This window comes from Leptinotarsa decemlineata, unplaced genomic scaffold (assembly GCF_025532065.1).
Source record: "Leptinotarsa decemlineata unplaced genomic scaffold, Ldec_3_MD MMD2_P_RNA_scaffold_2, whole genome shotgun sequence".
Taxonomy (NCBI): Eukaryota; Metazoa; Arthropoda; class Insecta; order Coleoptera; family Chrysomelidae; genus Leptinotarsa; species Leptinotarsa decemlineata.
The window spans coordinates 10,560,880-10,581,447 of NW_027412529.1; the positions used below are offsets into that span (position 1 = coordinate 10,560,880).

General features: G+C 33.0%; 2 protein-coding genes and 1 long non-coding RNA gene across 11 annotated transcripts in view; all 3 read left to right on the forward strand.

Moving 5' to 3' along the window:
- The first annotated feature begins 793 nt into the window (after positions 1 to 793).
- Positions 794 to 4,712, forward strand: LOC141485781 (uncharacterized). The gene is made up of 2 exons (XR_012467447.1): positions 794 to 1,255; positions 3,058 to 4,712. It is a non-coding gene; the product is annotated as an uncharacterized lncRNA (long non-coding RNA).
- A 2,502-nt stretch (positions 4,713 to 7,214) lies between these two features.
- LOC111505727 (Golgi to ER traffic protein 4 homolog) lies at positions 7,215 to 13,619 on the forward strand. Of its 2 annotated transcripts, none has more exons than XM_023160586.2 (5): positions 7,215 to 7,345; positions 7,417 to 7,495; positions 7,546 to 7,749; positions 8,617 to 8,924; positions 12,304 to 13,619. In XM_023160586.2, exons 1-5 carry the CDS (start codon positions 7,233 to 7,235, stop codon positions 12,569 to 12,571), a joined length of 972 nt encoding a protein of 323 aa, XP_023016354.2. In that variant the 5' UTR covers positions 7,215 to 7,232; the 3' UTR covers positions 12,572 to 13,619. The 2 variants fall into 2 exon arrangements, with proteins under 2 accessions (XP_023016354.2, XP_023016355.2); XM_023160587.2 differs by having other exon boundaries at positions 7,215 to 7,324.
- Positions 13,620 to 16,476: 2,857 nt separating this feature from the next.
- Usp7 (Ubiquitin-specific protease 7) overlaps positions 16,477 to 20,568 on the forward strand; it is a 35,330-nt gene continuing 31,238 nt past the window's right edge. For 4 of the 8 annotated variants that reach the window (XR_012467448.1, XM_074183256.1, XM_074183267.1 and 1 more), the window contains exons 1-2: positions 16,478 to 17,034; positions 17,175 to 17,359. Coding sequence is in view for 7 of the 8 variants with exons in the window: in XM_074183256.1 (XP_074039357.1) it covers positions 16,935 to 17,034; positions 17,175 to 17,359 (285 nt within the window). In the remaining variant the exon portion in view is untranslated. Of the gene's footprint in view, positions 17,035 to 17,174; positions 17,360 to 20,568 lie in introns of all 8 variants that reach the window. The other 4 variants (XM_074183273.1, XM_074183278.1, XM_074183268.1 and 1 more) reach the window with 3 other exon arrangements.

Consider the following 20,568-nt stretch of genomic DNA (forward strand, 5'->3'; position numbering starts at 1 on the left):
AGAAATACAGTTCACGAATTCGTAGTCTCTAAATGATACCATTTCAGTGATAAAGTTGAGGCGCATTCATAACAAAGTTTACCAACGTCACATAAAATAACTATAAAATACAAAATGAAACATAAGAACTCAATGAAAAGTGAACAAGCTTCACGTTCGTTTACAGTCGTGTAATAAAAAGTGAGGTTGATAACTATACTACCAAATTATAGCTCATATATACAGATATCATTGTTTTGGCGGGAACCTGACTGTCGCTACTGTATGGTTTGGAATACTTGAATTCTCTGCTGAAAGAAGTTGGGTGGCCGTACCAATAACGTCCGTCCACAAAGAAGGTACGCGGATGCCACGTGCTATCGTGGGGCTTAAATTTATGTTGTGATTGTCTATTGTGCAAAAATGTTGAAGTTTATGTAAAAATTCAGACAAAAATGTGAAGCGAAGGCCATGTATGTGCATTTGAAAATCTGAAGGTCTCCCGAAGAGGAGACAACTCTTGTGAAGAAATCAAAAGGTTTTCTGAGCAGAAGGCGACAATAAAAAAGTTGAATTGTTTTCATCGTAAAAAAGATAGACAAAAAAAGGGTGGCAGCATTGCTTCGAGCGAGACCGCTACCCCCACCCCTACAAAGCTCCTGTCATCTTTGATAGGAGGAGCCTGGACAAATGCCCCCGAGTGGGAAGCAAAGTCCAGCAAAACTAGAGTGAGAGAGAGAGAGAGAGAATTCTGTGCCTCATCCCATGTTTTTTGTTCTGTCATTGTCATTCTTCTGACCATAATTTTGATGTAAATTAAGATGTCTAAAAACCCTGGTGCATCTACTCATACCTGCAAAAGTTTGGGGTAAAATGAGGGATTTATGGCTAACTTGATTAGCAGAGATCAACGCCGTTTACGCCGTTTCAGATGGCGCAAGCAGTCATTACAGTAAACTGTAATCATAAGACCACACAGGGTGTATTTGTATTTATATTTAATTCCACATTCATTTTTCATACCTACTGTGCTTTAAGGATAACTTAAAAAGTGAGTTAATGAATTTTTTGTGTTTTAAGTGTTATTGACGAATTGTCAGTATTAAATTGAAAGATAAGTGTCCAAGTTCTGGTGAATTATTAGTTGAAGTTTCAACCCAAGCAAAGTTTTGAAGAAATTTCGTGTAATTTCTTGATATTTCAACTCAAGAAATGTTGGCAGATATTATGTAGTTGACATTGGTTGTTTATCGGAACGAATTCCGCAAAACAGGTGGTAAGTATAAAGATTATATACTTGAATACATGTTTTTAGTATGGCATTGGAATGGAAAAACTGAATAATTCACTAGATTACAAAGAAATATTCCCAGTGAATTCTTTGTCGAACTTTTCGATTACCTGTTAAGAGATCATTTTGATAAGCACCAACTTTTAACCTTTTTTTTTTAATTAATAATTAAAAAGTTTCCTCATTGATGCATAAAATTTGGAATAAGCAGTTTATATACGAAGAACAATGTAATGAGTAGAAACACAGCTGTTTTCTAATAGATATTCAACCAAAATACATCTACTCATAGTGACTATGGATGTATGTGTATCACACCTAGCAGTTCTACTCATGAATCAAGACATTGATTTTCTTATACATACACATCTCGTTAAGTACAGAAAATCACTCAAGAGAAATAGCACTACAGTCCCACCTTGAACTCGTCATGCAAGCCTTTGGGTTCTGCAAATAACTTGAGAGAAATTACAAGGCAAAATTTATTAATTTACAATAGATGTAAGATGGAATTACCTTCCGTTGATCATCAGATGTATTGAATAACTTCTTTGGTTCAGAAAGAATGTGAACTATTTATTGTCTGTAAAAGTATATTAAAGTTTATAAGATTTCTGTATTTATAATTATTGAAATTTACAGTTCCAGCATAAATTGAACAAAGTTTAATTCAAATATCTTCCATTATTATTATTTTAATTTGATTTCATTGAGTCATATTTTTTGCAATGATTGCATGTGCAGGTCATCACTGATAGATCAATTTGACACTTGACCCCCATGCCAATTAAAATTTCATATTTTTCAAAAAATAGTATCGGTAATAGCCCCCAAACGTTTTTTTCATGTTTCTACGTCAAACCGTTCAAAAGTTAAGTTAGTTTTTTATCAGTCTGAGGTGAAATTGTATTTAATATCCTTACCAGTGGTAAATTAACTTCCAGTTTCCTTGTGATGGGATTTCTTTTATATTCAGGTTCCCACGAAAAGTAAAATACCGTAATGTTCAGAGAACACTAGGTTGAATTTCTGCAGACTGCATGAAAGTAGATTAGCGTCTTTTAGAATACAAATACAAAATGTCTTCTGATATACTTTAATTGCTCACTACAACCTTTTACATTGAGTGTGTAAAAGAGTTCTTTTTTTCAAACAATGTGATCATCAATTATGATGGTAGTTTTTTGAAAATATTCAATCAAATTTTAAAAAAACATACATCTGATGAGAGTTTCACATCTCAACAGATATTTTCAGATTTTTCGAAATTTGACTCACAGAAAATTGTATTTTTTTAAATTTTTATTTTCGAGGGCTCTTTCATTATGCTCTTTAGCACAGCAGATATTCAATCTAGAGATCAAATATGCCCTCAGTGCCTCTCTTAACAATTCTTCCTTGTGGTGTTCACAACCTACAATATTTTTGGGAGAAAAATTTGACAATTTGATTAAAATTACTGGAAAGCAATTTCTTTTAAGTTCCCTCTCAAAAACACCTGATATTATTGTGGCTTCAACATCGTGAAGAAAGCTATTAATTTTTTGTGATGGTAATGATAAAAATCCTCTGCTCTTGTTTCTTATGAGGGAATTGAATATTTCATTTCCCTTCTCCAATATCGAATCCACACATTCTCCACATTTGGTGTTGCCTTTAATTTTTTTTGCAACATATTCACAGAAATAAGCAAAAGCTTCATCAATGCCTGAGAAGTCCTCTTCAATTTCGGAGATAGTTTTTTCTATTTCAATATAGAATATAAATTTTTGCTGTTTTTCTTTCAGATCTCCAATATGAAGAAGGGATTTCATCATTTCTCCTCCACTAACATTACTTTTCCTGGGCGGTTTTATCAGAGAATAGAGGGACATTAGGCGGAATATTTGTCCAACTTGAATTGACTTGGGATGAGTATTGCATCCACCTGCAGCTCTCATCATCCCAAAAATGCTGAAAATGATATCAACAAAGTTGATTGGAATTGTTATGGATATGTGAACATTATCACCTCCAAATGATCTTGGTTCAATCTGGATGTCATCAAGTATTTGAAACCAAAATGGGATTAGGAATATTCTCTAGTTGAATACTGCTAGAATTTGCCAATGGATGTTTTGTGACAGAGTGTGAATCGGGTAGAATACTACAGGATGGACTAGGAAAAATGTTTAGTGGAAGTTCAGGAGCGGTTTCACTGAGAAATAAAAAATATCAAAATACCTATTTTTATTATAAAAATGACTATCACGTCAATTTCACAATAGAACTTGTCTAAAATCTAAATTTTTCATAATGATCTTCTACCACATAGTAACGGCTATATATCCATCCATTTACTTGTCTAAAACATGTTTTACCCTTTAGATCAATAAATGTTATTTAATTAAATTAATAAAACTATATAAATAATCACACAATCCTTATCAGATATTTGGCAGAAGCTTTATCAAATATTCTTTGAAAAAACTGATCACAGAACTAAATATAGGAATTCAAGTATTTCAGTTGTTCATGTTTCAAACGGAGTTTTTTCCACTGGATAATCCAACTGCAAACTGAAAAATAAAACCAGTTATAAAAAAATGAAAATCAATCTTTGAATCTGGGAAAATTTCAGCATCCTTCATCAATAATTTTCAACAGCTCATGTAGTATGATTTCATGACTGACTTCAATGTTTTGGTTGGTTTTTGGGTTTTGCTGTTGTCTTCTTTGGTAAACTCCAAACGTTTCAAGTGCAACTACGAAAGTCAGCGGCGTTGACGAAGTACTCCTCATAAGATATTCATTGAAACTAATTTCAGTATCAACTTTATTCTCTAAGATTACTTCATCAACGCAACTGAATATGATTGTCTCAGTTGCAGTCAAATATTTTTACTGAAAATGATCAGGGCAAAGCCAGGAAACTAACTATTACGAAATTAGACAGGATGGGTTTATACATTCAGTTCAATTTTAGAAATATTTCATGCTGATTTCAGAATCGAAGTTACATTAAATCATTAGTTTATCTATTCAAAATTATATCTGGTTTCATTGATTGTCCGGAAATTCTCTCCCCTATAACTTTCAACGTTCCACGAAGGTCCATCAGACAAATAAAGCTATTTATTACACCATATCACTTAACTAACTATGGGTATCATTCTCCATCTCCAACATCTAAAATGTTGAGACTTGAAAATAACTACTCTGATAAAATCAATTTCTTCTGTGATGATGAAAATATTTTTAAGAATCTCACTCTTTACTCATGCAAATGTTTTTCATTACTTTAATTTTGTCCTTCATTAAACACACATAAATGTGTCTATAATAATTATAGTAGTAGTAGTATAAGTGGTTACAGCACAAGCTTTCTTTGTTATATAATTTATTGTAAACAAAACTGAATAAATTGAGATCCCTGTAAATAAACATGGACAAAAAACTAAAATGGTATTTGTTAAAATTGGTTTTTCTGTAAACCAGCTGTCGTTCCCCTACGAACGGCAGCCCTCAGAAGTCGAAACTTGTGCGAACAGGGATTAACGAAATCTTACCTTTCAACGTTCGATTCTAAGCTAAATATAACTCTTTGTTCGATAACAACTTTTTCATTAATTTTTTTAAAAATTCCTACTGGCATTTAATTATAACCGTCTCACAAGAAGATTCTAAAAGATACAGTTTTTTTTTATTATGTTCTCAGAAGAGGCTGTTTATAATAATGACAACGTATTTATTATTTCCATGTGTAAGCAGTAAGCTTACACAGATATTGACAAACATGAAATTTCAGAAAATAGAGGGTAAAGTTAATTTTCTGTGAATCAGGCATTTATAGAAAATGTTCTTCAACTTTACCCCTTTCTTCCACTATCACCTTTTATTTATAGAATGATATTAGCACATATTAGCCCGTATTGAATAATGATGTATTTTTATGAAAGGTATCAAGGGAAAATATGATGTAAAATATTGAACAAAACAGCAGTTGCGATCATTGAAATGAAAAATAATATGAAATGTTATAACTAAACTCCACACATTTGGACAATTTGTAACATATCCCTTTTTCAACATGATTCAATTAAATAATGGTTACATAAATATCTCTTCTCATATTATGTTATCAATAACTTTCTTTTTAAAGTCCGTTATGAGCCTTATATGAAATTTGTAAAAGGACATTGATATGCTTGAGTTGAACTGAAAACAACAACAATCTTTTATCTTCAAGAGAAATGAATGGCATAGAGTGTTTGTTTCCAACTGCGAACTTCTCAGGGTTACCGTTAGAGAACAGCTGGTTGAAAAGAACCTTTTTTGTAGATAGGTAAAGCTAGAAGGGGTTATTTATCATTTCATATATGAATAATTTGATATTTATCATTTTGATAACACCAAGTGTTCTCTCTTGATTTGTATGTGATCAAATTTGCTTTTGATACCTTATTCAACGGATACTTTCCAACTACAGAAATTATTAGTAAACTGGTTCTGGAAATTGTTCACGTTTTCTTGAAATTCGTACAATTAAGTACTTCTCTATAAGTGCACCTTGAAAAAAATATACAAATCTTTGATAGGATTTATAGGTAGTGCTGTAGAAACTGAATACCCACATGCATGATGGTTTGGCACCCTTCAATAGTTTTTTCTCACCAATGAAATGGATGGTTAAATGCTTTGAGCAAATAAAAGCACCATCAGGCAGATATTTCCTAACAGCATCCATCCACAGTTTCCTCTTGTTTTCATCCTATAAATTACAGATTTTGATCAGGTACAATGCACAAATAAAACCATTCAAATCACCAATTGAGAACAAGTAGAGTTAAAAGAGCATACTGTTTGGTTGCTTGGAATTCTATATGCTAACAATTACTACGAGTATATATTTAAGAGAGCATTAGGTTTCTCATCATACATGAGTAGTCTTTTAACCACCCAATAAATTTTTTTTATACAAGTCCACAATACAACAACACCCTCGATTTCTACAATAATTTTCCACAAGATTTCAAAAATATACAACATTCTGTTAGGCTTGGGGAACTATTTGTTTGGCATGGAGCCCTACTCAGAGAGTGATTTTCAAATTTAATCTGTGATTTATTAATTGTTGATATAGATTTAATTTTTTATTAGTTTTAAATTTTATGCTGATATTAATATCATGATATTTTAAATGGATGTTAAATTTCATGTAACTGTAAACTTACTTACTTCTCATAATAATTCTGTAGAAATGCAATAAATCTCTCTGCATACTGTAATATTCATCTGTAGGTATCTATGATTCTATGAGTAGACTTTTCTTGCAACTAGGTATTAAGTTGTATTTAAAAAAGCATAAGTGAATGTTTATTTTCAATTTGATATTATGATTAAGAAAGTAATGATACTCTAGTAGCAGAAGGTGGATTTGAAAGGGTGAAGGATTATTCAAAATATGAAGTTGGTTTTTGGTGTAGGCTGATACAAACTTAGTTTATCCGTGGTGGATTGACAGTAATTATAAAATGTTTCATTTACCTTTGGCACTGAATACAGATGATTACTCGAATTTTTACACTGTTCACACAAAATACAGAATTGTCCCATTTTACAAAAAGTATCCTTATACACTATATAAAACTATTCCTTATTACTACTGAAAAATGTAACCAAACTAAAATAACTGAGAACTAACGAACGAAAACTATAATAAAAAATGCGAACAATGTAAAGATTGGGATGACAAAAAATATCAATTTCAAAATACCAAAAGTTGAAAATTCTTTTTGACAATGACAGATAATAATTAATTTGACTGACTCAGCGGGGACTCAAACAATTCAGAATAGCGCCATCTTGGGAAAACCTCGTAAGTGTTGTTAAAAGCAACAGGTGGTTCCTTCAAAAAGTTCAAAACAAAATCTAAGCGTTACCAACACCAGGGTTTCTAGGAATCTTAATGTAAATAACAAGTATGTCCGCTCAAGGAGTCCGCGGAATTTCTAGGGTTTTAGAGAAGTTGGAGAAATCTATCGAGGATGGACATTTTTATGAAGCCCATCAAATGTATAGAACCTTATACTTTAGGTATAATTTTTTTTTTTCATCGAATCGCTCGCAGTTTCTAGAAAGTGCATGACATAACCTTAACTTTTTAGATATATGGGCCAAAGAAAATTCAAAGAATTGAAGGATATGCTCTACAGTGGTTCTATATTATTTCTAGAACATGACCAGGTATTGTATGATTGTCTAATTGATCCAACTTTTTTCTATATAACTTGTAGCAATTGAGTGGATCTGATTTGGGGCTACTGTTGATTGAAGTTTTGGAAAAATCGGAAGATTTTGATTATGACTTGTGGTCTCCGAAATTGACCAAGATTTTTTGTAAAATAAGTGTTTCTACGCCCGAGAGAGAAACTTTTTTAACACATGCTATTCGTTGGTCATCTAAAGGATCTTCATATGGTCACCCTCTTCTCCATCAGGTATACATTTTATGATTAATATTCGTTTTAATGGCTCGAGCTATTTTTCGAAAAAAAAAAAATTATCAAACCACTTAATTTTCTGCTAATCACAGATCTAGAGTCAAAACTGATTGCTCTCATTTACTTTTGTAGACACTATTTTGATAAAACTGTTTCAGTAATAAAAACTCATAAAATTATACTTTCTCTTCATGATCTCTTGCTGCTGAGCTTTTTTTACCCTTTTCACACAATAAAAAAAACAGAATCTTGTTTTAAAGAAACAGTCAAGAAAAGAAAAATATGTTGCCAGATTTCTGAAATTAGACTTAGACAAAAACATTAATTTTTTTAAAGCATTCTCTTTCATTCAATGCTACTTGTTAATTGAGCCTTCTTTTCTACAAATATGAAATCAATTGTGGAAGGCTTATGATAAATGATAAAAATAAGTTGACAGTTGTATAAATTGGACATCACAGTCATTTAAAATTTACTTTTGTAACAGTTCCAATGAAACCAATGAAAAAGTTCCTAGTAAAAGTATTGTTTAGTTCCATAAACAATCATAATGTGCTTGGAATGCTTGGAAAGATACAGTTTTGAGGAAATTAAACATACGGGAAATAATGGAAGTGAATAAAAGTCCACAGCATATGCTCGTGAAAAAATGTCATTTTGATAGTATTTATTATCGAAAGTGAGTTACTGAAATAGTTGACTTTTTGACTTCAATTGGTTTATCGCTATTCTAAGTTTTGACTTCAGATTCTTGATATACAGATAAAAGTCTAGTCACAAAATTTTCAAATACTATTGCGAACCATTAAAATGAGTACCACACATTTTGATAATCACTGAATATCACATTTTCCATCTTTTTAGAGTATAGCACAAATATACTGGAAAGAGAAAAATTACGCTCAGGCACGATATCATTTCATTCACTCACAAGATGGGAAAAATTGTGCTAAATTGTTAATAGAATTCCAAAGCACTCAGGGCTTCAAAGGAGAGGCAGATTTATTCATAGCTCAAGCAGTTTTGCAATACTTGTGTTTGAAAAACAAACATACAGCAAACCAGACATTTACAAGTTATACGGAACAACATCCGAGAATACAAAAATCAGGCCCGCCATATTTGTTGCCACTTCTTAATTTCATTTGGTTTTTACTCCAAGCCATAGAAAGGTACTCACAGATATATTTTCGCTTTCACATTCGCTTTCAATTTTCACTGTTACTATGACTGATTTTTAAGTTTTTGAAGAAAGAAAGCCTCAAAGACAATAATAATGAAGCTTTATTGTTCCATAGAAATATATTGCTTTAAAGTCAATTGATAAGAGACCCATTTTGAGGTATTACCTCTCATCAGTGATGGAGATATGCGATCCAAAGAGCAGTGTACCTGGGACTCGATTGATTTTAACGCAGTCCAACTGGATGTGTGAAACATTTGTCAGAGAGAGATTGTTAATTAGTAACAGCTTCATCTCGTGAACAAAACCCCAAGTGAGGAAGAAACGTCGCATGTACTAATACTCTGACAGAAATTAATATAATGTGGACTGTATTGAGGAGGGATAGATACGTATAAGAAAATAAAATCTCGAAACATTCCTTTCTCCCAACGTACCTGAACTGCACAGAGGTTAGTCTCGCAGATGTTTCTCGTTTATCCAGCAGCAGAACCACTTTGTATCAACTGGGGAAGTAGTTGTTTACCTGCAGACACTTGCAATCCGCTCCGTTAGGGGCTTATTTGAAACTAAATTGAGGTGTTTTGTATCAATTATTATCGATTGTACAAATTTAAACTTATTTTCGCTCTAAAGAGGTGAATTACACCTGAGACTAAAGATAACTACTGCCACTGTCAGTAGCTGCTCAACATCGGGGGAAGCCTAATTTCAAAAAACAATTTTTAAACAATATAGGAATAACAAAAAAAGCTCAAAATTCTGTGCATTTTTGCCTCTACAATAAACACACATCAAAAAAGTCTAGGGATATTTTTAAAACCAGCCCTGATTTCTCTATGAATCGTTTTGAATAAATGATAGTCGGTTTGTGGTGATTAAACGTACGTAATGTGCAAGAAAATTTATTGAAATGTCGAAAATAAAAAGTGTTCATAAGTACAATAAAAAAAACTATATTGTTCTTTAATCACAAAAAAATGTTCCTAGTAAAAAACAAAATTAGTACAATGTTGAAGTAGGTTAGGAATGCTCGAGGGCATTCAGGTCGGGGGATTGTGCTGGCTATGGCAATACATCAATGCCTTCATTGGCGAGCCAGTCAGTCACTTCACTGGCAACATGCAGACGAGCATTATCATGCATGAGGTGGAAGTTTTGACCAGCAGCACCAGTAAACGGATGAATGATAGGTTGAAGAATGGTGTTGAGGTACTGCTGAGCTGAAAGAGATCAATTTGGAAAAACGTACACCATTACTGTACCAATTTTATATATGTGAACCTCATAGATATGTCATGAGTGTTCTACATCTCTAGATCGTCTCAGGGAGAATGAAATCCAAATCTGCATCCCAGGGGGATACCAGAAGTACCCGGCCCAACAAAGAAAACTTTCCCAGCGACTTTCAATGTATTCAATACTGTTTTTATAAAAAGAACTGTCTTGCTCCTCAAAATAGCTTCATCTTCGTCGTGCGAAAGTTTGTGACAAGTGAGCCATTTTTTCGAGTTTGGGAACAGAAAATAATCCGAGAGGGCTAAATCTGGCAAATAATGGAGCATGAGGTAGTAATTCAAACTATAATTTGTTAATTTTGGTTGTTATTGCGATAATGGATTTGTGAGCTGGTGAATTGTCTTGATGAAACAACACTTTTTCTTAGCAAATGCGGCCGTTTTTGCTTGACTTCTCTACCCTGACGTTGAAATAAGTTCGCAAAATACCATTGATAATTTTACCTTTTTTTTTTAGAGTCAATGAAAATTATCCCACGCGCATCCCAAAAAACCTATGCCATGACCTTGCCTGCAGATGAAACGGTCTTCGCCTTCTTTGGAGCCAGTTCTCCCTTTTGTATCCACGGTTTTTATTGTTTTTTTTGTCTCGAGTGAGAAGTGATGGATCCATGTTTCATCCATGGTTATGAAACGACGCAAGAATTCTGCTTTGTTGCTGTGAAACTTCGCTAAATATTAAATTGAAACATCTTTACGACACTGTTTTTGCTCGAGTGTGAGCAAACGCGGCACATATTATGCACACAGCTTTCTCATGTCAAAATTTTCAGATAATATACAATGTACCGCATTTTTTGAAATGCCTATTGAGTCTGCTAGCTCACGCACTTCCAGTACCGCTTTGTGGATTTCCTACACCATTTCTGGACTCGTTACCCCATTTGGTCAACGACATGATGCTCGTCTTGGCAGCTCGTACGTTTAAACTCTGCTAACCAATATTTTACTGTTGTAAACGAAGGAGGAGACTCACCCAGAGTAAAATCCAGTTCAGCCTTTATATTGGTTGGACTGAGGACTTTTTAATAAAAGTGTTTACCACGTAAAGATGATCAATTTTCAGAAATTCACCATGGCTGCGAAACAAATACTTAACAACCCAGCGTCTTCAAATTTGAAACAAATGCTTTATAGATTGTGTACAGTGATATTTTTCGAACTACCGCCATCTCTAGGTCAGGTCGGGTACTTCTTGGACCACCCTCGTATTCTTGACACCACTCTAATCTTGCAGTGCGATTGCATCTGGACAAAGGTGGATATCTATGTCACCTTCGACTGTGGAGATTTGCTTTGTGGAGTCATTTTCTTACAGTACCACAACCTATAGTTAACCTGTGCACCTGCTGCAAGTTCCAAACCATTTGAAATACTGTATTTGTAGGTTGTTTTCTAGGTAGCGTTTAAAATAAAAATTGATCTTGAGCTGCAGTTATAGCTTGTCCACGTCCTGGATGTTATTCAGCTGGACTTCCAGTTTCAAAAAAAGCCGCCACATTCCATTTATAACACTTTGGGTGACTCCCATTTGAAGAGCTACATCAGTTTGCCGCATGTCATCTTTAAGAAGGTGCACAGCTTTACTTGTCTCATCCAAAGTTGAATGATGTCATTCCATAATAGAACAATATTTTTTAACAACAACTGTATAACATGAAAAAAAATCGACACTTCCAGATTATTCATAGCAGTATAAAAACTATGATTTATATGTGAAATTGATAAACTATTTGTTTTTTTTGCGGTTCTGTTTAACCCAGAGAAATCTACAGGGCGAACAACTGCACCAATTCAGTTGAAATTGAACGAAGTCATACATTTTTTTTATAAATTAATTTTAGAAAGTTTCTAAAATATTCCTAGACTATTCCAATTGAAAGTAGGCAATAACTTAAATCAAACTAATGATGTAAAATTTTGTAATGCCAACAAAGCTTATTTGACCTGATTACTGAGGTCCAAATGTTTATTTTTTTTTTGTATACAATAACTGGTACTGTACTTAATATTTTTACATTGCAATTATTCTGTTGTTGATCAAGATATATAAATCAATTTTTATTTTAGCCAAAAAATACAAACATTTGCCGTTCTTTGTGAGCAGTATGAGCCATCATTGAAAAGAGATCCTTGCTACGTACAATATCTAGACAAAATAGGACAATTATTTTTTGGTCTGAAACCTCCTGAACAGCAGAGTGGTGGTTTCTTAGGAAATATCCTAGAGAACTTCTTCAGTGGTTTAGATGATGATAGCGACGACGATACCCCTCAAGCATCAACGTCAGCCTCTGTCAGTAAAAATAATTTGATTGAAACTGCAGATTTGGACTAATATCCATTGAAACGCCCCAAGAAATATCGAGTGTGGCAGAATATTCATATAATAGTGAATCGTATTTTGAATAATTGAATACAAAGATATTGATTTCTGTAACATTTTTGAAAAACTGACTACGAGTAGTTCCGAAAATCTCATATTTTATTTTCAATTAAATCTTAAGCCTTGAAAGCATGGGGATTTATTATCAACAGCTTTTTTCCTGATATGTTGATATAGAAACTCATATTCCAATATCATCAAGAAGTGATATCATAAATACTGTTGTTTTTAATATCAATCTTTTGCATAAGATATGGGTCAAATTAAAAGTGAAGTTTTTATGAATCCAGTAGTTTGTAAAAATTGAAAAGCTGTACTGCTAAAAAAATAGTGAAAATATATTTTATTTGTGTTTCATCACTTTAAAAAATTGGACTACTGATAATTTTATTTTCTTTCTTCCTGTCATAGTTTAGGGTTACAGAAAGTGGAATCAATGTATATGGTTTGAGAGGCTGATACTAAACCAAGACATTTTCATTGTAAAAAGAAAAATAATTAATATCTTATTCTAGAGAGGGGAGAACTATAAACTAACCGTATGTTATTTTCAAGATGTGAGAAAATACTTGATTAGAACAGCTCAATGTTTTTTTTTTTTTCGAGAGAGCTTACTGATACTGAATTGAAAGAAGTCTGCGTCTGCTAGTCATATGAAAACGTAGGAATGTAGTAAAATGAAAATTTTGATTATTCTTTCACACTCAATATGTAATTAATATAGCTTAATAATTTGTTTATGGATTAACGTTGACATTTTTTTTCTGTTGTGATAAGAAGCCCCGTAATTTGAGTACTTTATTTAATTTTTTGAAATAATTTATATATTTTAGAAAAATCTTATATATATTTGAATATACATTGTATGCATGATTGATAGTTTTCATTAATTTAATTTTTGTAGACATCATATTTTCATATCAATGATATTCATGAAATTTTTAACTTTTATTGTTAATAAAAAAATATTTTGAGCAACAATAAATTGAATTTATTACAATTTTGGTTTTTATTTCAGTAAATTTTATTATTTAGTGAGATTGATACCCATTCAAAGCTATTTTCAATGTAGTTAGACTTTTGTTTTTTATAAAACTCTAGGAAAGTCGAATAATAATAATAACGATTTATTTTTCCAACAAATGTACCTATGTATGTATATGTTTGTAGTTGGGAAAAAAACATAATTTAAAAATATAACAAATCAAAGAAAGAGATGAATCAGAACTAAAATTGAAAAATGAAACAGATGATCGAATATACTTTGAGTCATATAATAATTTGAAAAAATAATTATCAACATACAAATAGAAATGTTTCAATATTTTGATCTCAAATACATTTTTAGCCCAAATTTGATATTTTTTTTAATAACTGGAAAAAAGTTATTGCAGATTAAATCACATCAGATTTCCTAATAAGGCCCGATTCAATGGTATGATACAAGAAACAACAATGACACTTGGAACCATCCTGTATGCAAAGTTGGTTCATTCCCCATACATTATTTACTTCATTCATTTTGACTTCACGATTCATTTCGAATTCATGAATCATTGATTAACGCATTGCATTTTATTTACATATTCGTCATGCATGTTCTCCGGATCCAAATTCTATTGAGCATGTGTGGGACTATCTAGATAGAGATGTGAGAAATCACGAATCACCACCTACAGACAAACGTGAACTTCGTATTGCGCTCATAGAGGAGTAGAATGACATGCCTGAGGAGTATATTCAAATACTAATTCATGGCATGTCTTGCAGAATGGAAGTTGAAGTTGGCAAACCCGATATAAAATAACTGTTTTCTTTTTCAGCCATTGTAAACAATAAAGAACAAGAGGAACACGCAATAATTCATAAATTTTAAACAAATTGTGATATCAAAATGAATGAAGAAACAATAAATAGGGAATGGACCAAGCTTTCACACAGTATGGTTTTGAATTTCATCCAAAAGCTGATAGATGATAAAAACATAATTTTGTTTCCCTCGTATAATGCATATAAATCGGGCGTTATTAGGACATCTGTTTAATGTGTTTCAATCTGGGATAAATTTCCTCCAATAAATGAAAAAAATCATCAAAATCGGGATAAAATGAGATATTCAAGATCAAAATAGGAATTTTATTCAAAATAAGGAATTTTGTACCATTTAAATACCCAACTTCATTCAAAAATTCAATAACTAATATCAGTATGAGGAATGTAAGATATTCATTATGGAAACCAATTGAAAAAACTACAAAATAAAATTATAAAACATACCTACGTTAAGTTAAACTACAAGGAATCTATATATAAATACAGAAAACTACTAGATCTGTCATCCTTGAATAAATTCAAATTATGTACTTTCATTTATTTGGTCAAAAGTAAGCTCGAACATTCATATTTATAAATTTAAAAATCAATAGTGACCAACGCTATCTAAAAGTAATGCAAATGAAACAAATATTGGCCAAAATTCGATTTTTCATAAAGATCAAGATTTGCATGTGATGTTCGCGTCTCCAATCAGGCAGATGGCTCTTTTCTGGATGGAATCCAGCAACTTCAGAGTATGTTTGAGGGCAGAGCTCCATACATGAGAACAATACTCCAAAGATGGTCTGCCCTGAGCTTTATAAAGCATCAAAAGTTGTTAAGGTGTGTACAGTTTTCTGGTTCAGAATAGTGTTCCAAGCTTTGGAGAAGCAACCTTTGCAATTCCAGCGACATGATTGTGCCAAGACATATTCTGTCTGTTTGTCTCTGTTTTCCGTTAACCAGCTGTTGCCCCCCTTACGAACGACAACCCTCAGAAGTCGAAACTTGTGCGAGCTAAGGATTAACGAGGTCTTAGCTTTTAAGGTGTAATTCCTAACACGGGTTGGACGATAGCAAGTGAAAATCGATCGTTCAGACTGGGGTTTGAACCACCGAACAACACGGCAGTCAATTCGAGTGAGTGAACAAAGCATCCGCGTCGAACCGCCTGGCTACCGACCGCCATTTTAACCTCCAACAAATTTATCGAAGCAGAAAGGGGAATTGTCTGACCTGACATTACTATATCGAAAACAATTATCTTCTTGGAGAAAACTGATGCCTGGGTTTGTGTGGCATCGAATTGAACCTGGTTACTTTCACCCCAATTCGAAATTACTTCTAGATCCTCATTGAGATATGCAACCTTCTGCTGCCATGGAAGATGTGCCTCCATAGCCGATGTCCTGGAACCCAAATGGAATGACAAAGTGTGCAGTCTTCAGGAAAGCAATATATTGGATTCTTGTTTTTTTTTAATAAGTCGTTGAAATACAATAAAAAGAGGGATGGAGACAATATGGATCCCTGGGGAACACCAGCGTTGATGGTGAAAGTATTCGAGAGATATCCATCGACGGCCACTTGCAGGGAACGTTCTTTCAGGAAGCTGAAGAGCCATACACAAAAATGATCCGACAAGCCATGGCATCGAAGTTTGGTCGGCAAACTCTCAGGCCACACACGGGTTGTGAATGTCATGAATTATGTTCAATTCTGACTGAAATTTCCATTGACTCGTTCCTGCCTTAAAAAAAATGAGAGCATTCTTCCCTACATCATTTGTATTTTCTTTTATTATCATATGCCATAATATATGTAAGAATTAACAAATTTTTCAATTCAGGTCGAGTTGAAAATATCTGAAATATTAATTGAATTTCTTTGTTGTATATGAATGAAATTACTACACATCCTTGAATGAACGTGGTTGGCGAGGTCCTGAGAGCAGAAAAAAGGCCAGTACAACCCTGTATAAGATCATACAGGTCTCTAGATTCGACACAATTTGGAGATTTCGGCTTCTGGGTGCTAGAGGTTACTGCCGGTAGTGACAGCTGAGCAAATTTCTGTCTTAAATTTTGAGCGCAAGGCTGTAGAAAATGCCTCCATTTTGTTTATTTTCTTATGTGAAATAGTGAAGTGTCGGCATCGCGATTAATCACAACAGAACGTCCCCAATGCAGTCGTAATAAAACCCGTAAAATCCCGTACGAGCTGGAAAATATATTCGTATATATGTTTCTTGTGTGTTTCCCTCGTCCAGAGGGTTCAGAAAATAGCAGACATTGGGCGCATCGCGAGTAAGCACTTTGTCAAATTGACTACTGTGTCCGGCACCAAAAATAATTCTCAAAATATCAATAGTAGTAATAACACTATCAATCGTAGTGTCGCGACAGACAAAGAAAATTTGATACATATAAAAAAAAGTAAAAGTGTATTCGGCTCCGTTGGCAAAGACAAAACTGTGCCCCTTTTATCTCCACCCCCAATAATGAACCACGTGACTGGCCAGTACCGCAAGAACGAAGACAATCCACCGAATAACCAAAATATCAACGTTAATGAGGTGGAAGACATGGAAACTCAAGAAGGTAAGTTTAAAAAGTCATCCCAGACAGCCATGACAGTGCATCTGACATATGACAACGTTTTACAGCCCACATATATTTTTTAAAGTGAAAGAAATGTTGTTGCTTTGTAATAATGATCTTAAAATAAAGTATTTATGTAGTGACTACAATGGAATACATCACAGATTCTGGTGGTGCTGAAATGGATCAGACTCAGAACGGAGAGATTGTCATCGGTCCACAACCTGATCCGAATATGACTGCCCAGGATGCTGATATGGAAGAGGACGAATCGCGTTCTGAGGCCACTTTCAGATATACTGTTCAGCAGTTCAGTAAACTTAAGGTCAGTACTTATTTCTTTCAGATTTTACTTCACCTCTGCATGACCCTGAAAACCATAGCCAATATTGTTTCGGTTCGGAAAATGCAATAGGTTTCTTCTTTTCACATTAAATTTTTTTTTCATAAGGTTAAAATGCGTTTTCCAAACATTCAATTAGTTTATCACACACCTTGTCATCCTGATCATGTTGCTAATTCATATTATCAATTTATAATAATCCTGAAGAACAGATCTATGGAACTTGTAACAAATAACAATACTATTGTCATAGAGAACAATGCCAAGTATGATTACTATAGGTAGGTACAATGTACCTACCCATTTGATATCTAAATTATTTTTACCATACCTAACCAACAAATATCTTAGTCTTTTGTTCATATCTTCAAAATCAAGAACTAGTTGTTGAAATGGTTCAAAATAGGGAAGTTTATCAGTCAAATAATATGTCTGTTGGAAATATTATAAGTAGGTCAAGTGGTAAAACAAAGTTCTGTCATCTGTCTTTCACAAATCCTGGTTTTTTGTGCTTCATATTTGCTAAAGTATTTTATTCCACCAATTCATCGGCTCTATAATATATAACAATTGCACCAAGAAACACCAAGTACTCTTACGAATTCACAATTAAACATCTCAAAATATAGCAATCTACAAAACATTGAACGTAGACCACCTTTACAAGAGTATTAAATATCCATTGTTATAACAAGAAAACTTCTAACGTAAACCATCTGGTAAGTGTACACGGATAAAGTAAAACTATACACCTACTTTTATAAAACTAGTCCCTATCCTACCATCGTCATAAATTTAGCATATGCACTGACAGACATTTGAGCTTATTTTTTTTATAAAATCAAAAATTTTGAGGAAAAGTAGATGTTTACAAGACTCAGTAAATACGGTTTTATAATGCCAATCATCTTTCCAAAAGATGTATAGTTATTTAACTGATTTCAGTAACATTGTTTATTAGAAATCTCCTTCAAAATACTGTGTAAACGTGTTCAAATGTTTCATATTTGGGTGTACTTGTCATCTGTTCACCATTTGAGGTCATTATTTGTTGAAAATACTAGCGCCTTTATCGATCCAAAATTTTCCCTACACTCTATGAAGTTCTTTAACTAATAATAATATTTTTATTATCCATGAATGATGTATTAATACATTTTGCACAAAGAAAAATATGAAGTGGATAAATGGTTAATTGGTTCAGTCATGGACAAATCTACTTCTATTCTTCCATCAATGTCAAAAATTATAAGAATATAAAATGTTCTGATGATGAACAAAATATCAGCTGAAAAATAGGTAACACTTAGAAAATGAGCGACAGAGTGAGGAAAAAGAAAAAAAGGATAGGAAAATGATAATGGAAAGTAAAGTCAACAATAAGAAACATATTTGCTTGCTTAATAAATGTTATTTATATGTGATTTGAATGTTTTGGTACTCATATTCAGAAGTCTAGACCCAATTATGTGCAGATTATTGATACATACTGTTACATTGTAGGAGAATAACCGCGTAAAGATTGTTTTAAGGTGCTTGGCATGCTGAGTAGAGTTTTTTCCTGACATTTAAATTAGGGACATCACTTCTGTATGTACTATGTCGATTGAGTGGTATTTTTGTAAAGTTTATAAAAACTGTTCACAGTTTCGGAGGTTACTTGAAATTGTGACCCCAAAATATACAAATATCTTCCAATAAAAACAATCATAAATCCTGGAACAGATATACAGGAACGAACTGAGATCAACTTTTAATAAAGAGGGAACATCCAAAGAAAATATGAACTTTGAAACTACTGAAATAGATCTGAATCCAGTGATTAACTTGGATGCTGTCAGTTTCAAAAATCATGTTCACTGATAACCACCACTGATAATAATCACTGATAGCCAAAGAATTAATGAAGACAGTGAATTGGCCACTTGGAAAATTAAGACAAAGACTCTGATCCTAACATTAATTGCCATATTCGTTTTTGCAAAATTGGATGTCATCTGTTGGTTGCTCTCTTTCTGAGGCAATGATCTAGTACCATAAATTTGAAGAGAATCAGTGATGACTCCACTTTATAAAAAAAAAGCAAAGATTCCTTCAGATTCGCGATTATAAGTTAACTAGTTTCCTAATAGGACAAGGTACCTAAGCAGATACTAAATGTGTTTTTATACCAGAATTATCAGGCATAACAAACCCACTTTCATGTTTATTTAAACAATTTTAATGTCGCTCATAACAGATCATAATTGACTAATAATTTTTGATAAGGTGACACATAATAAACTCATTGCAATAATACAGAATCAGACTCATTTCAATAATATAGAATCAGACTCATTTCAATAATACAGAATCAGATATAAGTTACTCCGCTTGAAAAAACTCACAAAATATCGATACAAGGTTAGAATGACTGGAACCACTACAGATGAGTATGAAAATGTGTTTGAAGCACTAATCTTCAACTGAAATTTTGCATATACATTTAGTGTGGATGACGTTGCATAGTGACAAAGCCAAGTGACACCATTCTACATCCAATATGGCGGACTGCCAGGATGGAGGACTTACTATATTTTATGAATCCTCATGACATGGGTATCAAATGAAAAGATGTACTGAAAACCCAAAAAAACATGACGGCACTCTAAATCCAATATGGCGGACCGTCCAAGATGGAGGATCATTTTATGTAATCCCATTATATACATATCAAATGAAAGGGGTTGTTGAAAAATAATACAAAAAGTAATATGGAGTCACTCTAAATTCAATAAGGCACACTCCCAGAGGTGACGGACCAAGTTTTTTTAGGTCCTTAAGAAATGTATATCAAATGAAAACGGTCAAAGGGAAAAAAAAGGTGGCTGCCTTGTCAATTTTTAATGAGTTTTAACTTGGCAAAGGTTTATGAATACTTTAGTGGTGCTCAAGCAAATGTTGTAGGAACCAACCATGATTAAAACCAGCTTTAAGTAACATGCTCTACAAAAAAGAAAAAAAAAATTGAATTGAAAAAAACCCGTCAATTTTTTGAATTACACTTGCTTGTCGCGAGATTTACCTGTGCAAATGAATAAGAATAGATGTAACTTGATCTTGACAATAGTAATTCTTCGACAAACATAGGTATGTTTTCCATAAAATTAGTAAATTTTGTGACTAGCCAATAATATCATATGGATAGTGAG